The sequence below is a fragment of the Takifugu rubripes genome, chromosome 17, assembly GCF_901000725.2.
Source record: "Takifugu rubripes chromosome 17, fTakRub1.2, whole genome shotgun sequence".
Taxonomy (NCBI): Eukaryota; Metazoa; Chordata; class Actinopteri; order Tetraodontiformes; family Tetraodontidae; genus Takifugu; species Takifugu rubripes.
The window spans coordinates 16,258,550-16,282,789 of NC_042301.1; the positions used below are offsets into that span (position 1 = coordinate 16,258,550).

General features: G+C 50.1%; 2 protein-coding genes and 1 long non-coding RNA gene across 5 annotated transcripts in view; all 3 read right to left on the reverse strand.

The window, feature by feature from the left end:
• Positions 1 to 15,147, reverse strand: part of LOC105417725 (uncharacterized) — a 45,675-nt gene extending 30,528 nt beyond the window's left edge. For both annotated transcript variants that reach the window (XR_003891658.1, XR_003891659.1), the window contains exon 1: positions 15,006 to 15,147. This is a non-coding gene — a long non-coding RNA (uncharacterized lncRNA). The remainder of the gene's footprint in view (positions 1 to 15,005) is intronic.
• Positions 15,148 to 15,488: 341 nt separating this feature from the next.
• Positions 15,489 to 21,107, reverse strand: cpz (carboxypeptidase Z). Of its 2 annotated transcripts, none has more exons than XM_011613109.2 (13): positions 20,871 to 21,107; positions 20,504 to 20,539; positions 20,101 to 20,152; positions 19,690 to 20,012; positions 19,399 to 19,614; positions 18,676 to 18,872; positions 17,572 to 17,733; positions 17,342 to 17,500; positions 17,135 to 17,270; positions 16,916 to 17,055; positions 16,703 to 16,802; positions 16,290 to 16,435; positions 15,489 to 16,179 (listed from the first exon to the last, which is right to left on the reverse strand). In XM_011613109.2, the coding sequence occupies exons 1-13, from the start codon at positions 20,962 to 20,964 to the stop codon at positions 15,982 to 15,984; spliced, it is 1,959 nt and encodes a 652-aa protein (XP_011611411.2). In that variant the 5' UTR covers positions 20,965 to 21,107; the 3' UTR covers positions 15,489 to 15,981. The 2 variants fall into 2 exon arrangements, with proteins under 2 accessions (XP_011611411.2, XP_011611410.2); XM_011613108.2 differs by having other exon boundaries at positions 18,637 to 18,872.
• Positions 21,108 to 21,743: 636 nt separating this feature from the next.
• On the reverse strand, positions 21,744 to 23,998 carry gpr78a (G protein-coupled receptor 78a). The gene is made up of 3 exons (XM_003972608.3): positions 22,705 to 23,998; positions 22,489 to 22,602; positions 21,744 to 22,410 (listed from the first exon to the last, which is right to left on the reverse strand). Exons 1-3 carry the CDS (start codon positions 23,403 to 23,405, stop codon positions 22,167 to 22,169), a joined length of 1,059 nt encoding a protein of 352 aa, XP_003972657.2. The 5' UTR covers positions 23,406 to 23,998; the 3' UTR covers positions 21,744 to 22,166.
• Positions 23,999 to 24,240: the final 242 nt, after the last annotated feature.

The following is a 24,240-nucleotide window of genomic DNA, read 5'->3' on the forward strand; positions in this document are numbered from 1 at the left end:
TAACTGGAGGGGATTGTTGCCCCCCCCTGCCCTCCGTAATGAATATGAGAGGCCTTATGGACCCGCGGCCTGACCTCCAATAAGTGCTCGACGCTCAGAAACATGAAATGCTGTCTTCAAAGTGCTGCCACTTCCTGAACGCCGCCCTCTCCTCTAAATGTGCACAGTGTGTGTGTGTCTGTGTGTGTGTCTGTGTGTGTGTGAACACGAACACGCTTCAGGCCGACACGGCAGAGGTGACTGGCCCTGGAGCGCTGAGGAGAACCAGAAGATTCCAGACTAGCAAAGATTTTGGCAGACGCCATTATTCATAATTGCAGTGAGTGTGTGTGTGTGTGTGTGTGTGTGTGTGTGTGTGTGTGTGTGTGTGTGTGATTGTACTTGCTATATATTGAGACATTTTTTGGACATTTTGTCCTCAGTATTTCAAAGCACTGTTTGAGGGTTAAGACGAGGTTTTCAGGTTGAGGTTAGAATTCCGGGTTCGGCTTCAGTGGTTAGTTGTGTCTATAAAAGTCCCCACAAAGGTAGAAGTCCAAGGATGAGTGTGTGTATGAGTGCGCGTATTCAGAGTGATAAATAAAGTTTTTCTCTCTACCTTCAATGCTAAAGCTACATTAGCACTGAAATTCTAATATACAATATCTATAAATATATAAATCACTCAATTGCTACACAATTAAACGAGACTTCAATGTGCAAATCCATGTAAGCACACACACACACACACACACACACAGACACACCCACATGTGCACGCCGTATAATTGATGCATGATGTAACAAACTATTGTTTTATGTGTACTTTCACAAGCTTCCTTGCACAGGACACAATCAACTGCAATTAATATGATCAATGGGATTTTAAACCGCGCAGGATCCATCCAGAGCAAAGAGCCCCGAGTCATCGGGATGGAGAAAGACCATGTCCCCGTCTCCTCGGGGGGCCAAACCTCTCCCACCTTAGATTAATTAGTCTGGGTTAGTACCTGGACTTCCTATAGTCAACTCGCAACCTTTTGATCTCTAACTACAGCGAAATGGATTCAAGCTGATGAATCCGCGGCCCCGGTTATGATTGATTATGCGGGTGCTTAAGACAGAGGGGCCTGCCAGGGTTTATTTGGAGATTTGGGTTGGTCGGCGCCGTAATTAGTTGGTTTTATTCAAAACTGGAACTCCACCAAAGTAGAAAGAACAAGACAAAGGGCCCGGGAAGGTTTGTGCGTGTCGGCGCGTGCGCGTGCGCGTGCACGTGAGCCAGCGGAGGTCCGACAGAGGGCTGATCTGAAGTTAAATGATGACTCTAATGAATGAGGCAGTAATGATCTTCGTCTGTGCGGCTGGTTCTCGTACAGAGGAGCGGAGAGCCGGGCGGGAGGCCGTCGCACGTGCGTGCGCACGGGCGCAAAGTAGAAACACATGGCCGCCGTGCACGCGTGCGGCTGTGCATCGCTGCTGTTGTGGAGGCAACGCATCCGGGAGCATGAAATGACTTCACGCCCACCGTCGTTAACGACAACTTTCTGCGACACGTGACGGAGCGACAGCGTAACGCGACCGCCCGAGCATCTCTTCACCTTTGACCTTTGACCTGCAGCTTGACTGCGGCTCGCCACAGGAAGGGGAGGGGCGGCACTGATGTACGTTCCTTTACGTGCTAACGCGGTGGGTGCTAATTGTTCTCACCGCTTCTGCTAGGTTGGAGATAAAAAGCGCGTCGTAAATGCTGAAACCTCCGCTGATACGGAGGTCAACACCGTTCAGGTCCTCCATGTGTGTGTGTGCGTAGTGCACGTGCGCGAGCACGAGCTCACCTGCCCTGGTGTTCAACCCGCCACATTAAGGGCGCGCTAGCGCGAGCGTCTCTCTCCACAAACTCGCTGAATAAAAAATAAAAAGAGACGATACACTTTCCACGACTACACCTTTTCCCTCCCGTCTCCCTCCCCTCCCCCCCCGGCCGGTGGTTGCCACGGCAACGGCCAAATGCATATCATATGCATGCATGGGTTTGTGTGCCTTTTGCGCTCAAGGCTGGGCGGCAGGCGGAGGGGGGTGGGGGGGGTTGGGGGAGAAGAGGGGTGTGACACAGAAATGTGTTCTACTTAAAATGCTAATTTTACATATTTAATGCCACGGCGCAGTTTCTATTGGGAGATGTGCACGGAGCCAGTGGAGCAGAAGCTGGGGGGGGGGGGGGGGGGGGGGCACTTACACTGCACACTTGTCTGTCTGACAGGAGGAGAGAGGGTGTGGGGGCAGGGAGGGGGATGAAAGCACAAATTCCCTTCTCCCCACTTAACTCATTTATTCATCTGTTTGTAGCCCCCCCCCCCCCCCCATCCGAACACCCTCTCTGTCTCCCAGTGGCCCCGGCTTCCTTATATAATCGTTCCCAGTATGTTGAGTCACAGATTAACTGTCTCTCTTACACGAGATCATAAAGATTCTGAAACCTGTTGAGCCCAACGAGTCTGAAATCCCAGAAGTCTGCAGCCACCTCGTCTTCGGGACATTAGTTCAATATCCTGATGTTCTCTGGGAGGGGGGGGGTTCTGTTTGGCTCCCTGACCCGCGCTAGCATGTAGCCATCAATGGTTTCATGGTTGATTACAGCGGTTTCTGGATTACTCCCGTGTTGTTTTTGGGGCTAAAGGTAAAACCAGATTAACTCGACTTTGGATCTGTGAACTCAGCTGGAAGGCCGGAGGGCTGGTTCTCATGGAGGGAGGATACACACACACACACACGCACGCACACGCACTCCATCAAGTCGCACACTTTACAGGTTTTAAAGCATTCAAACTGGAACAGCAACATTTATTCAGCTATAAACCTCCAGTAAAGTGTTTTCAAGCCTATTGTTATACTGTTGAACCGTTATTTTAGGCTAGGTTTAGCATCTAAAGTCAACAGCATGCTAACAGTAAGTGCCAATCAAACACTGCTGTTATGCTAATATCATTTCATAACGATGATTGATGGCAGTGCAATGGTGGCGTAGACAGGCAAACAAAGGAAAATAAAGCCAGAAATGAAACCACTTCTGTGATGTTAACCCGGTGTTAAATGTCACCACGGCCCCCGCTGACCCCTCGTCGCTTTCACTGCTGGAGTCACCCTTTTAGTACACCTGCTTAAAAGCTGTAAATGGAGCCTTCGGTGGAACTCCTGAGGTAAATCAGCTCCCGGAGCCGCCCGCTTCATGCTGACATGCAGCCTCGGCTGTGCAGCTCAGTGGAGCCGGTGAGTCCTGGGTCTTTCTGGCCCATGATGCCCATGGCTGGCTGGAGCTATTGACATTAGCCGACACTGACAGCAGAGCAATCTGCCTCCTGAGTGAGAGAGAGTGTGTGTGTGTGTGTGTGTGTGTGTGTGTGTGTGTGTGGGTCTTCCATTTTCCAAGGTTTTCAGTTATCTTCAGCCTCCTCTGCTGTAGCTAAAGCTGTGTATTATTATTATTATTATTATTATTATTAGAACAAATAATGATTTCAGGGGTTCTTTCATAAATTTGTGTTCTTGGGCAATGTGACCGTCATGTCCCTTATGGTGACACACTCACACGGGCTTCGTGCCCTTTAGTTCATAACGTATTCAAATGGCATGTGCCGTCACGCCAGTCGCCGTTATCCTTAACTACTCATTTAGTCTGTATTTATACAGGAAAGCCAGCACAAAGCTGACAGGTTAACCTTTTCAATTATCACACAGCCATAAGGAAAAGCAGAGTAAGCTGTTAACGCAGTGTGGCGCGGATGGGAAAATATCATTGCACTCGTATCCTGGAGCCGAATCGTTCAGAGCCTCGTGGAAGAGCTGGAAAATCTAAACTCCGTTAGCGGGAGAGGTGAAATTTAGCTTGCAAGGTTTAATTTGATCACTGGGGTGTTCCGATGCCTGGAGAAAACAATCGACCATAAAGAACTTTCACCGCACAAATCTCGGTCAGCGGCCTGCTAGACACACAGTTTTCCACAATCCTCCCACAGGCACCAGTCCAGCCCATGAGGTCATCGCCTGCGGAGACCCTGGATTATAACTCCAAAGGAACCCTTGGAAGCATGGTTTATACGTTCTGACAGCGCTGCAGCCTGATTAAGCCCACTGTTTGATAACGCTAATGCTAAGCTAATATTAGCTTTGTTGTCAGCTGAAAGGTGTCCTTTTTAATAGCTTTGCCAGGCTAAACTGTGGTAGCCAAAGCTAAAGCTATGCTAATTTCCCCAGTGCACCTCTGTATTTCAAAACCAAATGACTTAACTCAGTGTGAGAGATGTATCATCATGTAATTAGCTCAATGCACTAAGCTAACAGAGGATCACTTTGACCTATTACAAGATTAACAAGGGTCATATGCAGAGGATTTGGGTATGAACTCGTTTGAAAACTGCAAGGAAGAAAACTAGAAAGGGGGGAGCAACTATTCCTCTTGCTGTCTGACCTCATGATTAAACCCTCACCTGTACCATGAGCCAAACATTTAACCTGCTCTTAGAATCACAAAGAAAAAAATTGGGCACACAGAAGATTAGCCACGATAGATAGATAGATACCCCCCATGTTGCCCTGATTCAGGATTCACCGATTCAGGATTCCTCAGTTTTTCCCGCTCCACTTGCCTGTGCATCGAGTGGTTGGTGGCTTTAATATCAATTAGAACCCCAGCAGCACTTGCTGAGCAGCGCGACACGTTGTCACATCACGTCACGCGAACATACGGCGCGATGAGCTGTGAACTCTGCATACGCACGTACGCACTTTTAACGTTAGCGGCGGCGGCTGGATGCTAACGTCCGTCCCTCGTCCTTAGCCGGTCGTGTCCACGGAGAGTTGAGGGGAGGATAGTTAGGGACGCACGCATGCCTGCACAAGCAAACATCAATTATGAGACAATAAGCTTTGGCTGTGAAATCAAATAGAAAATGTCATTAAATGGGAGAGAAGAGAGACTTGTGTGGGACAAATCAACCGTCAGCAGCTCCATCCCGCACAGTTCTGAGCCTCGGTCTCACTGCTCTAACACGCCGCCCAGCAAATGGAGCGCGGCCAGCGGCTCGACTCGACGCCACCACGTGTTACGCCAGAGCGTCTGCTTACGCCTCCCCGGCTCTAATCAGCTCCGACAAATCGAATGTCTCTGGGGAGCTGACGCCACTTGCTTTGACTCGTCGGATGACTTCTATCCTCCGAGGTCACGTGACGCCGCGCCACAACCCTCTCTGATAGATCAACCCGTGCGTTTAGCTGGTTAGCCACGACAAAGGCGTCGTTGTGCTGATCCGTGCGGATCAGATGGGACTGAAGCGCCGGTCCAAACAGCAGAAGCAGCTTCCCGTCAGTGCTCAGTGATGCTCACAGCATCCTCGCATGCTCGTGCATGACAGCTAAAGTAGCTCCGTCTAATGGGACTGATGCTTTCTGCCATTTGCCTCCGGGGCTTTTCCTCGTCCTCTGAGTGTTCTAATGCTTTCCCCTCCTCCAGGACGCACGAGGGGCAACGCTGTAGAGAAACCGGCGCCGGTCCGTTTTCCTGCCGTTCTAAGGTTAAGGTGCACGCAGCAAAGGGAGGGATCCAAGGAAATGAGGAAAACTGAAGATTCCTTTGAGGATTCGGTTAACCAGCGCTAACTTAGCAACGCTCCCGGCGACATCCTGTCCCAGCTTTATTTACTGCTTCAACTGGGAGCTCAAACTATCAGAAAGTGTGTGTGTGTGTGTGTGTGTGTGTGTGTGTGTGTGTGTGTGTGTGTGTGTGTGTGAGTGAGTGAGTGAGTGAGTGAGAGAGAGAAGGGAACAGACCCTGAAATGCACCTTGTGTAGCTAATAAAATACAAGACACATCTTGTATTTATATCAAAAAAAGGATGTTGACGCCATCAGTGGGAGCAGGAATCAGTTCTGGTTCTGGTCCAGTCGACACCGGCGGCTTCAAATCATCCAGATGAGACGCAGAACCAACCAAACGGGTCTGAACTCCTTGGCACAGAGGCCACGGCAGCATTGAAGGAGGAGAGCGCGGCGAGAAGGAACATCAAAGACCTGAGGGTAACGAGCACCTAATTGAGTTGCACTTTACTTCCCTTTCACCATAAATATAAAAGAACCGAGCATGGGGGGGGGGCATAAAAACCAAAAATAAGACCCCAACTGTCCAAAGGCTATTTCAGGGACGACGCGCACGGGAGACTCATGAGCTACACACACGTGCACGCTTTGTTACACATCCTGACGACACAAATAGAACGTGTTTCCGTCGCATCCCGACGTTTATTTCAAGCGACGTTTCAACTCCAGCGTTTGACTTCATCACCCCAGTTCAGCATCCGTCGCCTGGCGGGTCCGATCCATCAGCGCAGGCCTCGGGCGAGCCGTCCGCCGACCCGCCCGGGAGGGAGACGCACACGTGCGCGTGAGACCCAGATGTGCGCGTGGGTCTGAAACGGAATAATCCCGTTATCTAATAAAACTCCACGCGGCTCATCTTCCCGTTCTCAGACGAAATACGTCCAGAACAAAATCCATTTGTTCCCTTCAGTAGCGCAGACCGGAGGGGGGTCCTGGGGGGGTCCTGGGGGGGGTATCCTGGGGGGGTATCCTGAGTCCGGGGGCAAACGGCCAACGCTGCAGCCAGAGGCGACAAAAACCCGTGAAACAAACGCAGCAGGAAAAGGCCACCGATCACCGGAACCAGCAGGAGAAAGTCCAAAAGTCCTCAAAATAAACGTGAAAGAACGAAGCCGCAAATACCAAAATGTCCCAAATTTCCCCAGATCCCCCAAATCTGCCCCCCCCCCCACACACAATGGAGCCCAAACCCCACCAGGCCCCTTCAATGTCAATGAATTAGAGATGAAAATAAACTCTTCACATCAAGGTTTCTGGCTCCAGAACTCTGCTGCCGCAGGTGTCAGGAGTAATTAGTGATTAATTAGTGATTAAGAGTAATTATTGATTAGTGATTAAGAGTAATTATTGATTTTCACACTAATGGTATTTTAATCAGCTATTAAATATTTAGCTGTTTTTAATTGTTATATTTAAAACCACACTAGCTAATAATAGACAGACTTTGGTAGGACGTCCTGCATTTCATGAGCACACACACACACACACACACACACACACACACACTTTGTAATACCCAATAACTTCATTTTAATGGACATTTTAAGGACAGTATGACGCTATCAACACTGAAATCATTGAAAACAGGCATGAAACAATCAAAAGGGGTCTCAAATATTGCTAATTTTCAGTGGATGGGACAATCAGGAGCAGCGACGGAGCCAAAATGTCCCGATTATGACTTCTAAAACCTGATAAAGGCGACAACGATGGCGCTGATGATGAGGACGGCGGGTGAACGTGAGGTAGTGATGTTTCCTCTCCTATTAAAGATTAAAACGTCTCATAAGCGACGCGTCTCTGCGAAGGTGCTGACAGAAGTGGCCCTAGGAAACTGATGTAATCATACACAAATGGTGCATAGCTGTGTCCAATTTCACACGCTTTGTTGCTCCTCATGGCTTCCCTCGTCTGAACTCTAACCCCCCCGGCAACCAGACACTGGTTGTTGTGGGGGCAACGTATGGCAACAACGCCGCTGCCAAATCAAAAGCAGATTCTGCTCAAGTATGAGGAACAGCTTTCAAAGGGAGAAACAGAAAAAGGCGACCCTGATGAAAGCAAACGAGTCTAACGTGTTCTTTAGGAACCACCCTTGGCCGTTCTCCACACAGGAAGGGGAATTATGCTCACATTAAAGAGAGCGAGCAGAAGGAAGGGTAAACAAGCGGCGCTGGTGAAACCGCCACCTGCTAAAAGAGCTTAAGACGGCAAATTAGTGCCGGGGTCAGACCGCGGCTCGGCGCCATTGTCCGCCGTGACACCAGTTCGTCACGCTCCCGAGGCGAAAATCAAATAAAACAATAGCGGCGTGACAGGAAGATCAGCCGATGTTTAAGCAAATCCTCGTGATGGCCATTGTGGGCGTCGCGGATGGGCGGCCGCGAGCGTGTTGGGTAAAGGAAGTGATGTGATGGAGGTCTGCTGTGAACACAAAGGCCCGATCACACGTTCAACCCCACAAAATTCAGTTTTCAGAGCAAAGGATGAGGAGAAGAAATGGGAATGTGGGAAAAGTTGAGGGAAAAGCTGCCCCGGCCCATTATGTGTGGGTTTGGTACCTTGCTCAAGGGTACCTCAGCAGCGCTCTGAAGGTGTTCTGGCACCTTCCCCTACTTCCAGACCACCTTCCATGTTTTGTCCACACTGGGACTCGAACCGTGAACCCTCCGCTTCTCCCCGCCCTCCCAGGACTGGATGAGGAGGCTCGGCAGAGGAGGAGAACCTGGAGGTTCTCTCTGAGCCCCTTTTTTTGGTTGCTGTGGCGACGGACATGGTGACGGGTCACATCATAGAGGCCATTCAGATGACAACCTGGACAGCTGAAGGTAAGAACTCGAATCAAAATACGGCATATGGAAGAATATGGAAAAGATAAATAGGTGAAGGGCTTCAGAGCAGCAGGCAGCACTGGAAACACTCGAGATGGACCTGACCTGGTGGAGGGGGGGGTCACGGGAACCGACTCTAAAGGTCATTAAAAAGGTCGTGTTGGTGGAGGCGCTGCTACGAGGAGAGGACACATTTCCACCACTGAGGGTTTGAGATGAGCTGTGACCTGAACTGACCTCATCCACCCATTTACAGTTGAAGCTCCAGTCCCACCAAGAGCTGCTCTCGTTGCCGTGGCTGCTCACAGAAAGAACCCGAGAAATGGGTCAGCTGTGTTCAGAGAGACACGATCAGTCGTCCCTTTGGGGACAGGTGCAACTCTGGAGCCTCAACCACAGGTGAGAGGGTTGATAAGGGCCAGCCTGGAGCCCCCCCGCTGAGTTAGAACAGACCGGGAAAAGAGCTTCACAGAAGGATGCTGCACCTAAATCAGCCATTTTTCAGAACCTCGAGGAGAGAGGTTCAATTCTCGTTAAGAAGGCGTCACCTCATCCAAGGAAGCTCCAGGAGGGTCTCTGACCCCAGTTGTTGTGGGAAAAAGGCAAAAAAATTGGAAATAAATGATAAGAATGATCAATAATGCCGACCATGGTCCCAGATTTCCTTCCTGTGATATGTTCACATCCCGAAATAGCATAAAGCTCCCTCCAAAGCTCAAAGCCTCAGCCCCATTACTGCCTTTGCCCTCTGTCGTCTTCTCGCTCACATAAACACAGACCAAAGCTCACATACACCTAATTCGGTTACTCATGCCCCCCTTAACCTGCCGCCCACGCACTCCCTCGCACGTGCACACGGCCCCGCGTGCACGCACACACAGAGCGACTTCTGTCCTGCTCTTAGTGTGCGCGTCCAGTTGCAGACCTGCGTCCTGTAATTGTTGCCTCGGTGGCACGGAGGGCCGGGCCGGGACGGGCCGGGACGGGCCGGCGGGGGATTGGAGATGACACGCACCCATTATGAGCGCACCAAGTGCTGTTTTTGCAATTACCGCGAGTTCGGTTGAACACACTGAATCGGACTCTGGAGTCTCTATTCAGAAGCCGTTTCAAGTCCAAATGGCTGCACAGCTTCTGTTGACCGCAGCCTCCCTGGGCCGGGCCGGGCCGGGCCGGGCCGCTCGCTTAACCTGAGAGAAAGAGCTTGGCCACAACTTGAAAGTTTATTAAAAACTAGCTGTGACACGAACCGGGGCAGCAGATCCTCCCAGGTTCTGTCAGCGACGTGTGTGTGTGTGTGTGTGTGTCTTGTAAAGACTGGCAACACCCCCGGAATCATCACGGCCCCCCACCGAGCCCTGTGGGTTAAAGCTCCAGTTGGGAGGAAATTAAAAATGATTATTATTGATATTTAATGACAACAAATAAAGTGAATCAAGTAAAATGGAGTCACCTGCCTCACAATCCCCCTCTAAACAGGGTTTAACATATCTGGAACGTCCTTGGACACAGAAAAGCCAGTTCCAAGAGCCTTTATTGCCAGGGTTTTATGCTCCTGGTCTGGAAAAACAGGCAAAAAAAGCCCATCCCAATGATCCCAATGATCCCGATGATCCCGATGATCCCGATGATCCCGATGATCCCGATGATCCCGATGAGCCGTGTGGTTGGTGCAACACACACATTTAGCTCTGCCAGCTCGTCGGGCTACTGAGGAGCGACGTGATGAAGAACAAGTGTTAAACATCCACGTTGACTTTCAGTCTTTAGGTTTTCGATTGCGTTTATAACTTTGATGAAAACTGAAACATCTCAACATCTCATTTTCTTATTTTACTTAATAAAAGGAACATAAATAAAATAAGCGCCTGATTTATCTTTGCTTTTCTAGACGTTTTCACTCCTGCTGTTGCTGCCATTGAGCAAGCATCAGGCGACACCTCTGTCCTCTCTGGGAGGATTTAACATGAATCTAAACGAGGAATAAACCCCTGCGCTCTTCATCCCTGATCCTTATTATAACGCTGAATAGTTGACGTGTTTTAAGACGATCTGGTGGATCTGCAGGTTTGAACAGACAGTAAAAATGGAAGTAAATCACATGTGGTTCAGAACGCCGTCTCAGGACGAGGAAGTCTAGACATGCACGCTAGTCAAACCCAGCCGCTTAATAAGTGAAGGGGGGATTATTTGGAGCCAGATAGCCAGTGAGGCATGAGGGGGATTTGAACCTGGCTGAGGCCATGCAGCCCGGTGCTGGGACTGAGGCTGTGGCGCTGCCAGCACCGGTGGCTGCTGTGGACCTGCAGCCTCCCTGATGATAATACAAGATGGCAGCCCCGAGGGCAGAACCCATACAACTTTCTCAGCCCTCTCCGTGTAATTGGTGACCCCTGAACCTGCCCTTCTTATAAAGAGAGGAAAGGGGAGGGAAAGGGGAAACGAGGGGAGGCGGGGGGAGACGGGACAGGGCACCGTCAACAGAGACATTGAAAAAAGGGGAGACAGGGTCATAAAGAGGAAAGGAAGACGGGGCGAGAGAAAGGAAACTCGGGGAGACGTGAGCTTGGAGGAAAAGGTTAATCTCTTTCACTGTTGGTCCTCTGAAAGTTTAATAAAGGAAGAAAAGGCTGCGATCTGGTTTCATTCATCACAAGCTGCCTTCCACCCTCACTCTGGGCCTAAACCACAGCTTCACTCGCCTATGAGATGGAAAACAGGGAGAAAAGTGAGGTTCGACACCGATTGTGAGTCACAGTTGGTGAACTACACAACAAATACACAAATAAATGGATCCAACACAGCAGCCGGTCAGTCAGATTTACTAAATATGACCCTGTTACTGAAGGAAGCAACGATGTTGTTCACAGATTAGAGCAGGTTCACACTGACTGTGCCAGAGGTTGAAGAGCCTGGAGACCCCCTGGGAATGTTCTGCTGTCTGCATCATCATCATCATCATCTTCTTCATCTCACATGCTTGGCAGCGGTACCCTGGTCACTGGTTCCTCGGAGCCAGCATCCTGCTGATGGTCGGCCAGGTAAAGGAGGAACATGCATGACGATGGCCAGCCTCTGGGGCTGGAGTGTGTCAGCAGCTCCTGGAGGCGTTGATGACGTCGATCGGCCCATTGATGCAGCAGAACCGAATCCAATCAGCCCCTCTGGGACATCCCGTGTTGGTGCGTCCACTGCTGCCACTTAGACAGTCCAGGATCGGACTGATGCCCTGACCCGGCTCTGGGAGAACATGTGCCGGAGAACCTTCCTAGTCTCATCAGGAACATGCCCAGTCACTGCAGGTGTGGAGCAGTCAGGCAGGGGGAGACCAGACACGGCACCACGCTACATCATCGTGGTGGCAGTCGGATCGGCCTCACAGGTCAGCACCGAGCCCTGAGCTGATGATCTGGGCTGAGGTTTCTGTTCTGGCACCATTCAATCCGATTTTCATTGAACATATGGAATTCAACAGGATGTGTGTTTGAAGCATCACGGTGCAAAGTGCAGCCAGAAAGTTCCTCTAAAGGTTCCTGGCAGCACCACCACGAGGCTAACCTTTGTTCTGAGATAGCCTAGCTAAGATGGGGCTGCCTTCCACTGTACACCCCCCGGTCTCTGTACTTCTTATATAGGAGAGGGTTCCACTGCCGTCCTCGCTCCGGTCCGGTCTGTGAGGGGTTTTGTATGCGGTATGAATCCATTTGTCTCCACTGATGGAAAATAATTGCAAAGCAAACAAATCATCTCTGCCACATTGAGCAGGACTCTACTCCTGGGGCTCCGCAGTTAGATAACTGCAAGGATGAAAGAGGCTGACAGAAAGGAACAAAGAGGGGAGAGAGGGAGGGGAGCCGAGGGGAGAACGGCCTTTGACGTTTCACAGTGTGTACGCGGCGTTAGAGGAGTCACGATGGAGGACGTCTGAGCCGGGACGTGGGGAGACACGGGGTCTGAGCGGAGACATCTGGGACCTCGGAGAGACGATACGCCGGCTCAAAGTAGCCATTTACCAAAGGGGGGCCGTCACACGTCTCGTAAATCGTTTTGTTTTTAGAACACCAATAAAAGTCCCGATGAAGAGGTGTTGATCAGCGCCATCAGGACGCTCGATTTGAGTTACAAGCTTCAAATTACACTCGAGAAAAGACGCAACACTCCTGGTTCTGCTCCCACTATTAAACTGATCTTTCCTGTCTGCACCAAAGGGCCTAAATCTGGGAGCGAGGCCCGATCGTCCCAAGACGCCGAGTCGACGCCACGGCGATTCAGCCCCAGACTGATGTTTCAAAAATGTTTCATAAATGTTTAAAAAAGGAAAATAAAAGGTGCATTTTACAAACAAGTCTTTTCTTTTCGTCCAAAACAGAAACTGGCGGAAGCGATGGAGGAGTGTTGTATATGAAGGCCTCTGAACCTCACTGTCATGGAGCGCTCGGGTCCACGGTCCAGGTCCAGGTCTAGGTCCAGGTCCAGGGTCCAGGTCCAGGTCTAGGTCCAGGTCCAGGGTCCAGGGTCCAGGTCCAGGTCTCACCATTGTGTTCTAAAGGTAACGCGGTGTTTACAACAACAATCCTTCCAATTTGTCTATTCTTTCAACAGGGAAACATGAACATGGTGGAATGGTGGCTTCTACCTCTTGATGTTATAATGAACTTTTTGCCAAATTGAATCGTGTCGTTATTGTTTTTAACGGAACTGTTGTGCTGCTTCCCTTATCAAAGAGATCTTTGAGCTGAAGTAACTAAACCGTTAAATAAAGGCTATATTAAATAAAAAATAAGCGGCCACTCTAAAATGTGCGTCTTTCTGCCACTATCCAGGCAGTGTGGCCACCATTTGCCCCGGCAGGGCAACACGTCTCTCAGAGCTGATCCGCTTGTTGATTGCGGCCTGAGGAATGTTGGTCCGCTCCTCTTTAACGGCTGGGCGGAGTTAACGGACGCTGGCAGATCTGTGAACAATATTTGGGGGGAAATATTCCTTTCATGTGCGCAGAAAAAGTCCATTCTGCTCATGTGGGTGGGGAGCCAAAATAAAAGTGGATGTTCGGTTTGAACTATTGAGACTAGAACAAAGGGGATATGGTGGGGGCCAAGGTGTAATCTGGGGGGGGGGGGGCTCTCAAATCCACGTTCAGAGTGGCACAAAATAGATGCACAATATTACAGATCTGTGCACGGGCTGGCTGACAGACAGGCGGGATACAGAAGATCCACTATAACGTTACACAACATTGCACAATACATCCCATTCTTAATGTCAATCACACGTCGCTTTTCTTTCCACTGCTGCTTTCACCGATGTTGCACGTGACCCGCGGCGCCCTGCAACTACCAACATGGCGTGCAACAGCAGCAAAGGCTGCACCAGGAAAAACGGGTGGAATAACATCTGGAGGCGAGCGACAGCTCAAAAACTACGGCAACAGCAGCATCTGAGTGTGGAGGTCAACCTTAATGTCATTGATTGTTTTGACTGATTTTCCACTAAATGTAAACAATGAGTTGTGATGCGATCACATGATCGGGCAGCGCTGATTGATTTGCTAAGCAGTTCCACCCCTGGTAACCTCTGTAACAGCCAGGAGGCTAAAATGGGGACGTTTTACCAGCACATTTACACGAATACCTGACATTTAAAGCCCAGTCAAACATACCCGAGCATCTCCGAGTCGTCAATATTAAGGGGTAGAAATAAAAAAACAACTACTGCAACTTTACAGATGTGTTCCAAATGTTGCTGCAAACTCCCGTAGCTGCAGCTGGAACTACGAGTGGGCTGCAGGGAGCCGATATGCCAGTTCAACTAAACTAAATGAAATTTTAAAAAAATCGACAATACACACAAAACGATATAATGTGCAGTTAAATAATGCAAACATCATATTTTTTTTAATATTTGGCAAAATCTAAGTGCTGGTCATAGTTTTCAGCATATTTCAGCATAAAAGGAAGGCCAAAGTGATGCTGAAGCGATGAACAGAAATTGAATTAAGCAGGGTAAAACATCACTTTCAGAGGGTTGATGTCAAACTATTGAAGGTTTACTCGTTATCTATTGTCCGCTGGGTCAATTTAAGTGTGACACTTGTCATTTGGATGCTACCGCACATAACAGTTTAGCCTTGGACAATATTTATGCATGGAATTTGAGTTTTGCTGTAAACTACCCCTTTAGTGGCTTCTTGTAGCACCATTCGGCGCGTCGTGAGGTTGGTGGCGACACCTAGCGGAAGCACCGCGCCACTGCCTCAATAACAAACAAATGCAACATGTGCACATAAAGTGCAACAAAACACCTGAAATGCTAATAAAGAAAACACAGATTTTCTCAAAATCAACTGTTTCGCCTCGGTAACAGTGTTTTTTTTGGACGTTAGTATGACCGACTATGATCAGGAATCTGAAAGAAAGCATTCTAGATCTGTTTGGTGCTAGTCCTGTTTTCAGCGTTTTGTTTGTTTGTTTAATTAAGATTACATAATTTGTCAATTTAAACCGAATTATGGCTATTATGTAAGCAAATAAAATGGCTCCTTACCTTTGGCTTCTTTATTGGAGTCTTGATGTGTTCCAGCAGTAAAGATTCATATTCCTAAATTAACTTCCGGTGTCTTCATTGAATGAACAACATACTCACAGGTAAGAGCAATCACAAACGAGCCCACCTGGAGGAAAGGCGTAGGGATCTAACACCTACCTGAGGACGCAAAGTAGTAAAACGGTTGGAAATGTTGAAAATATTCTTCCGCATTTTTGACCCCTGAGAACTACTTGTTTATCATCTTTATCTCGTTTCTCCATATTATGAGAGAGAGACTTAAACTATGAATTGTCGTTATACAAATCAGCAGTGATAGATTTCCCTTTAGATTGTGAGTAATTACATTAACATTTGGCTTCTTAATGAATTACGTCAAACTACCCTCGCAATTTTTTGTTTTTTGTCTCCATCTAGCGAACAAACGATTGAATTACAAGTCCAGTGAAGTCCGGTAATGTTCAGCTTAATTCAGAATGGAGATGTGTCGTACATGTTTATTACATGATTTTTCATGCCTGTGGATCGCAGCCATATACAGACAAGCTACATCTGCTGTTTACAGGTGTTTACAAGGGTGCTTCATGGTGAGAATTGGAGCGTTTGTGCCTTTGGAGCGTGTCAGATCTGTCAATTCTGCGCGAAACTTTCACCCAAAATGCACATAGACACATTTCCTGCAGTAACTGTGCGCAATGTAAAATCAATCATTGTGTAATTGCATTTAGTGCATCGAGCTTCCACTTGGGAAAATAAAATAAAATGTAGTTGACACTCATTCAAACCTGACAATTTAAATGTGAAGCACAACTGTTTATAGGGCCCAGTATAAAGGTCTTGCTTGGAGCAAAAAGAGCTTATTCGCACCCTTCAAGAACATTGTGAATCTCTGTGAATCTTTGTGAACTCCTGGCTTCATTTCCAGATGACTGTCCTCCCCGTGGCGTGCCGGGAACGTCCTTGTCCAGTAACGTGTCTAGACAGTTCGCAGCAGCCAGTGTGGAGGGGAGATACCAGACTGGGCAAAGTAGTTCCACCACCAGGGTTTCTCCTCCCGCTCCACTCCTCCTGCATCTGGATCATTGTAACGCTCAAACTGGTTGTAGGGGTCAAATCTATCCCACGTCTCCACGGTGGGGAAAAGGTGGTCGTCAATGTCGGGTTCCACGGGAACCTGGACAAGGGTGAGGAGGTGAGCAATGACCTTCTTAAAAAGCTGCCCTAGCTTAGCATGGAATAGGAACACGCTGAAATAAAGCCTAACAGGAAAAGCAAAGATCCAACCTTTGTCAGGACAAAGTCGACGCGTCCAGCCCTGTTCATGTTTGGAGGCAGATAAACCCTCTTGCTGACCCTGGAGTAACCCTTAGCCGTGGCGGTCAGGATGTGAACGCCGGCGTTTAGCAGCCGCCAGTAGTCGCCATCATCAGCTGGAGCCGAGGTGATAAGAAGGAAGAAGGAGAAAGATCTCATCTTTGATATTAAAGCAAATTATGCTAAAAGTCTGAGATCTAAACGCGGGGAAGTCTCATCAAATAAATGAGCTCTGAGTGGGGAACTTTCCGGATTTTCTCCAGCTTTAGTTTATAGTCGAGGACTTTAATAATGTTGCTGATGCGATTTCTGATGCCACAGAGAAATTAGACACACTTTGTTGCTGTGTTGACCAGCCAAACCAGCTAGTTAAGTGCTCTTACCTGTGGTGACAGCTTTCCTAATGCCTCTGACAGTGACGGTGGCTCCTTTTATTCCGTTCCCATCAGCGTCCTTCACTACTCCCTTTACCCCCCGATGGACCTGTCCCCACACACAAGAGAACCACGTGGTTTCTGCACCGGTGAGACGTTGATGTCACGTACACGCGTGTCACCCGGGCCGGCCGATGGTACGGAAAGGTCTCTGAGACTCACGGACTCCATAAACGAGAGCAGAGCTTCTTTATTCCTCTTCCACTCTGGGTAGAGCTCCTGCTCCGCTGGGAATTTGTCACAGCCCAGCTCCACGGTGATCTCCAGACAGTTCGTGTGTAAGTAGTTGAAGTCCGACATACCTGCGACAGAGACGGGAGATAACGACTCCCTCGTGCGCATCGGGAGACCAGCCCGTCTGGTTGTTACGCAACACCTCACCTCCGGCGAAGCTGTACCACAGCGCCCCGTTGATGATGCCTCTGGTCCGGTGAAAAGAGGCGCCGCACCTGTCGGTGTCGTTGTCTGACATGGTGGCGTGATTGTCGGCGTAGGTGCGAGCCAGCCGCTGGAAAGCCTGAGGAGGAGAACGGCCGTGAAGCTGGACAGCCCATAAAAGCCCTCGGCAGCCCTGGACACGTCAGTCACCTGCTCGTCAGGAGTGGGGGAGAACTTCCTTTCCTCGTGTAAGTCCCTGGAGAAGTCAAAGGGGTAGGAGATCACCAGCTCCCCCCCGTGGAGGCTGGCAGACTGGACAAAGGGCAGCGACCTGATCCACTTCATCACTGCGTAGGTCTCTGGCGCCACCTGCAGCCCAAAGCGGGGTACTGAAGACGAGATTCTGAACGGGATAAACGGGATTAGAAATCCTCCCGCACTTTGCCAAACCAGTAGCCGTCTGGGATCGGGATGTGGTCGGTGCGGAAGTGTCTGCTGCGGCGGTTCCGGTAGAAAACGGAGGTCAGGTCTGGGAAGTTGCGGTTCAGGTCAATGCTCTGGGCGTTGGTCCGACCGTTGGTCCAGCCGTTCAACAGGTGACCCTGAGAGGTGGAGAAATGGAATCTTCAAATTAAAAAAAAACCTCCAGCGACACTCTGACGTATTAGTGGGAGCAACGACTGTGAGCAGGACATCCAGAACATGAGAAAGTAAGAACCAGAAAGCGGGTTGGACTTTCTTAATTCTGCTGTTAACATGTGGACAAGACCAATTATCCGTCATCTGAGAAGGAAAAAGGTGAAACAAACCCATGTAATTTATATTTCAACTCTAATTACAGGTGATAATCCATCCCTCAAACCCATCAGAAAGCATTTTGGATTTATATTTTTGAGAATGCACGTATGCAGGGTTCCCCAATGGATGCTGCCACTGTTGGTGAACCCAAATCATGACGTGCCAGAATATAAGCGATTATATTCATGTGACATAATCGGATTCGGCGGAGGAATCTGGTCCATCCGTGTGAGCGTTAGGGCCAATTCAGCAATGGCAGTGCACCAAAATGTCCTGTTTCTTACGGCTCGTTGCAGTTCTATCACATAAACGTGCACAGGCCGCGGCGCATTAGCATGCAAGGTTGTGGCTGTAGCACGACTGGAGAGAGACGAACAAAGCGTCAGTGTTGTTGAAACGGCTGCCATGCAAACATATATGACATGCTAATAACGAGATTATTGAATGAGTAGCAGATATAGTGGAAGGTAAAAGGTGGGAGGCATGGGGAGACATTGTGGCGCTCCATTTAGCACAATGCTAACATGTCCTCACGCCAAATGTGATCTTTTTGCTTGTGACTTCCCGGAGTCACAGCTAGAGATTTAGCATTAGCATGCTGTTTTTCATACTCCTCCATGCCTCTACCTCCAGACCTGGACAGACAGCGCGGGCAGAGGGAGAGCGGATAATGGCGGTTTGTCTCTGCTTCTGTTAACAATATTTACTTCCTGGTTGCTGAGCTCCGGATCATTGCTATCCTCTACCTCTGAGGCGGCCAGCTCATAGCCGTCTGGATTCATGGAAGCCAGAATATGGATGCGTGTGGTATTGATGAGGGTCTGAATTCGCCGATTCCCGAGGAGATACTCCGAACACAGGTACTGGGCCATGTAGATGAGCAGCTGGCGGCCCAGCACTTCGTTGCCGTGCATGTTTCCCACCAGCTTGATCTCTGGCTCCACTACGTGCATCACAGACAGACGTAGGGAACGACAACATGTGGATCATTACATGAACAGAGTGGAACATCCTCTCTAAAGTGTGTTTTCACCGTGCATGCAGTTCACCTTAACAGTTTTAACATCCCAATCTAAATAAGGACTCGACTTGTGTTTACAATTTGGCATTAACATTTCAGTACCTGCACTCCCCTCTTTCTTTACTGATGTCAGCGAGCCGACAGTGGTTGCCAGGGGAATGTAACATATTGATGTAGATATAGTTGGACAGTCATATAAATATCTTACAACTAACGTGATGCCATCTTATAGACGGCATCTTTATCATAACCCACCGTTTACAGCGCGGATCTACTGCCACCTGGTGGCAATACCGAGTATTGTATGTCATTATATCTGAATAAGCAATTAGAATCAAAAGAAGTTGACGCTGGAACTAAGTCACACAACCAAAATGCTTCAGTAACTGTGCAACAACAGTTTCCAAACATTCCGATTCACAGGAATCACAGTTGTCTTCTTACTCACGCAACTCGTGCTGCCCCGGGTTGTTGGTGAACTCAATAACCAGCAGATCCCTGCCTTCTGTGCTGCGGCCGATACTGTACACATGAGAGATGTGGGAGCACTTGGCCGCCGTTCTCTTCAGCAAGCTGTACATCTGGGCGTTGGACGTGTAGATAAACTGGATGATGGTGCTGGGTTCTACCGGATGGATGCTGGCCAGGGCGAGCTCCTGTCTGGCTGGAGGCGGAGACAGGAAGAGGATCAGTCCGAAGAGAAGTGGCGTGACAGGTGGATTCCATTTATTTCTTTTACCTCTCAGTCCTCTCAGGGGGTCAAAGCAGCCCTCCTCCTCACTGGCAAAGAAGCGGTCGCAATCCAGGAAGTAGGGCCAGGCCATCTCGATGGCCTCAAAGGCGTGGATGCAGTCCTTCCTCAGAGCATCGCACGTGCTGCGGCAGGGTTTGATCATCTTGTCGTTGCGGCAGGGCGAGGCGATGACGGAGCAGCCGACCAGGCGTATCTCAGGGGAGCACTCCCCGTTGAGCAGGCCGTGGATGACGCTCAGCAGCAGGTACTCGGCGCCCGATTCTGCGTCCACGCGAGTGCGATGCCCGAGGATGTTGGGGAAGATCGTCCTGGAGAGGCCGCATAGAGCTTCATTAGTGGATAAAAAATATCCCACTCCAGAATAATAAGGTTTGCACTATCTGGGGTAAATCCTACCTGGAGTATTCCAGGTCATTACAGTAGCCCAGGTTGAGCTCTGTGCACGTAGCTGAGGGAGAGAAGACGCAGAGAACGTTGTCGAGACCTTGTCGTCATCGCATTCACAGACAAATTCTTCTGATATTTTCCTTTATTTTTGGCTTTAGAATCCAATGTTGCATCACAGCTGGAATGACAGGTTGATGCTGGAATGTTTCCCTCCCTGCGTTCACATCTGGATATTCTACAGCTGCGTCAACTAGTGGTCCATTTGACCTCTTAACCTTCTGAGAAGGAAACCTGTCGCAGTGGCAGTTTGACTTGGGAAAGGTAAGTTTAATAAATGAAAACACTGGTTTTTAAAAGTATTCAGCATCACGGATGGAACAGAATGCAAAAGTGAATGTTAAAGTCCACCTACGTTTCTCTTCAAACCCGCTGCTGCTGCTACAGATCCCTGGAAGAAACCACAGGACAGGCAGCGATCAGGGCGCCTTAAAGCAATTCGCGCATGTGCCGCCAGGGGGCGACTGCTTCGAAAGAAAGGCACACGGCGAAAGCTGCTAAATGGCTGTTTGTGGCAGCAATAAAGAGGTTTTAAAAACAGCAGGTGACAAATTAAATAAGAAAGAAAGGAAAGAAAGAATTCTAATTTTCTTTCTTTCTTAAAGAAATGATTTAAGGAGTTGCAAAAAACACGAGCGACACGCGCCTCAATCCAATAAGAACGCGGCTTTTACTCGCTTTTACCGCTGGATCATTCTTGGCGAAATTGAAGTGACTTTTACCTAAGAACTCGTCTCCGGGGTGACATGTCTGCGGCGGCGCGCACCAACAACTTCCCACCAAGCTCAGAAACGGGAACCAAAGTCCTGCACGCATGTTGCGGTTGAGTGGAGCCGCTTGACATCGGTGATGGGCGATGTGGCGGCGAGCTGCGACTTTCCCCGAGTGATAACGACCACCTTCTGCACAGAAACCTCCTTCCTTTGTCTGCGCGGAGCATCCCTGCGCGGCTCTGCGTCAAGAAGCGAACGATCATGTTTCACTGCCCCGAGCTGCGCGTACGTGTGCGAGCCTGTGTGTGTTTGTGTGTGCATGCAAAGAAAACGTGGCCAGTGGGGGGGGGTGGGGGGCGTTAGGTAAGTTTCCTCTTATTTTGGCCATAGATTGCGCCTGCAGCACATTTAACAGCAGGAATGATCCGCTCACCAAAGATCGTCTCTGTAGGTGCGATGACGCCGCATTGCGGGTCAGAGAGGCCCCGAAAGGTCGACGAGGAGGAAGATGAGACAAATAGGAGCAGCAGTGGCCAAAATGGCGAGAACGGAGATTTAACAGGCGGAAGCTACATTTGTTGGATTGGAATCTGCTGGAATGTTGAAAACGGCGGCCTGGCCCCTCCAAGTCTGGGCCTCAACCCCCGTGCAGCAAATTTGGGGTGAGCTGGTTACGTGAACTGGAAAGATCTGTAGGTTCCAAGGAAACTTTTGTTTTTAAAGTTGAGATTCTCCGGAAAGAGCGGCGGGCCGCTTCACTGCTGCAGAGGGGCGGAAAAAAAAGATCCCATTTTCTATTTTCGCCGGTTTGAAAGTCTGGCAGGAGGTCCCGCCGTTCCCACATAAACACCGCACACAGAGCGTGGAACATCGTTCTTTAATGTGCGCTAGTTTATTTCACGGTGCTAAAACATCCCAACACAAATAACGACCTCATAGGTTCAATATCAACACAGACATGAATAATTATTGTTATCATCTTATTATTAATAACAGTCATCAGAACACAGTGAGACTCTAAGACCACTCCTGATCAAACTCAAGATTCCTTAAACTATACATTTACACGAGGGCTGTGTCCGTCATGCGGTGCTTCCGTCACAGTGCATCAAACAGCCCGACGCCATGGCAACCGCAGCCTGCGGCCTTCCGGACGCCCCCTGGCTGCAGCGCCCCCAAAAACGCGGCGGCTCGAGGAATCCCGTCGCTCGCAACCTTTACCGCTGAATCCTCGTCAGCGCCCGTGCGGCTGACCTCTGACCTTTCTGCAGGCGATGAACCGCTGAACGTGCGCGTGCTCCCAGCTCAGGTGACTCTGAGGGTGCAGCTGTCGTCCGTGGTGTCCAGCGTGCTGCTGGTGCTGTAGGCCGACAGCGGGTACGGGTTCTTCCTCAGAAGGCGACAGACGATGCTAACCAGCACCTTCCTGTACTGCTGCCGCAGGAGGCAGTACACGAACGCGTCGCTGGAGGTCTTGGCGTAGGTCAGACACTTGGTGGCCACGCCCCAGTACCGGGGGACGTGCACGGAGGGCGCGAGCTCCACCAACCTGCGGGTGGGGCGAGCACGGAGAGGTGAGCTGCGCTGGCGAGAGCGCGCGCGAGCCCACCGGCGGCGGCGTCCTTACCTGGTGATCACGTACGGTGAAAAGCAGAGGATGAAGGAGCCGATAAAGATGCAGATCTTTTTGGTGGCGCGCCGCCTCCTCTTCTTCTGCTGGGCCAGACACCGCTCCTTCACACTGACACACACACACACACACACACACGCACGATGGAGTGATGCCGTAGCTCAAACATTCCACGCGCACAAATTCATGGTGTGATTCGGGTTTTTTTTTTACCTGGGGTGAATATCGACGAGCAGCAGCAGGGTCTGGACCGTGATCACGTCTATCCTCTTGCAGTGGGACCGGGCCACCCTCAGAACCTTCAGGTAAGCGAAGCACAGGACGAGAAGGCAGAGCAGGAAGCTGCTGGAGTGGAACAGCGCCGTGAAGGTGGCGTACGCCACCCGCCGCGACCTGTCCTGCAGGCGGAGGGTGCACGACGCGTAGGTGTGGCTGTAGCCGCCCCAGTCCATCAGCAGCTGGGTCAGGGCGAAGCCGAGCGACTGCAGCCAGGAGTAAGCCACGATCAGGAGCGCGTCCCTGTAGCGCATCCTGCTGGAGTAACTGAGCGGGAAGACCACGGCGACCCACCTGTCCATGCTCAGCGCCGCCATGCTCAGCATCGCGTTGGTGGTGAGGAAAGTCTCGGCGAAGCTGGCCACCTGGCAGAAGGCGTCCCCGAAGGGTTTCCCGTTTCGGGCCACGGCGAGGAACGTGGAGGGCATGTTGACGGCGGCGAGGAGGATGTTGGAGAAGGAGAGGTTGAGGATGAAGATGCCGGGGACGTGGGAGCGCAGCTCGCTGCTCTGGCAGAAGCACAGCAGCACCGACGAGTTTGTCAGCAGCGAGACGACCGCCGTCACCAGGACGCACACTTCCAGGAGGAACTCCGGGATGCCGCTCATCTCTCGCGGCTCCGCGTCAGCGCCGAGCATCTGCGCGCGGCGCCCACGAACTGTGACGGACGGTCACTTCGGCCGCGTGCATGCCACGCGTGCGTGCGGGGAGAGCTGTCCAGTGCTGAACGGCTCTTTCCTGTTAGCGTCCGTCAGTGGCAGCGGCTACTTTTAAACATAATATCTCACTTCCGCTGAATTATTCCTCGCGTCCTGCTCACTTGTTCGGTTTTAACCACGTGCGGGTCCACAGCGAGCGAGCTGGAGGAATGAGGAGTTCAGGTTGCCAAGTGCTGCGCGTTTACTCCCGCTCATGCGCACTGCGCGGTGCCTCCTCTCGCTGGCGATGCCGTGCGCCCCGCACGTGGAGCCAGTTGCTGCCTCATGTGACGCTTGAACAATATTCACGCGAGCAAGAGCTAATATCAAAAGATGGGGATGGCGTGCTGTGCGCGCACGCGCCCCTTCTGCCTCCCTCTCAACTTTGTGCAAAATATCCTTGGGTGAAGGTGAATGCGTGAGCATTTGGTTTGGTGCTGCTTGGAATTTAACAAATATCCGGAATGTGTGTGTGTGTGTGTGTGTGTGTGTGTGTGTGTGTGTGTGTGTGTGTGTGTGTACTCTGGTTCTATCTATCTATCTATCTATCTATCTATCTATCTATCTATCTATCTATCTATCTATCTATCTATCTATCTATCATCCATCCATCCATCCATCCATCCATCCATCCATCTATTTATACACACACACACACACACACAGAGCTAACAAACTGGATCACGCTGTGACCACAGTGACAGCATCCCCCCCGAATCGTTAGGTGATGCACACATATACAGACACACACACACACACACACACACACACACGG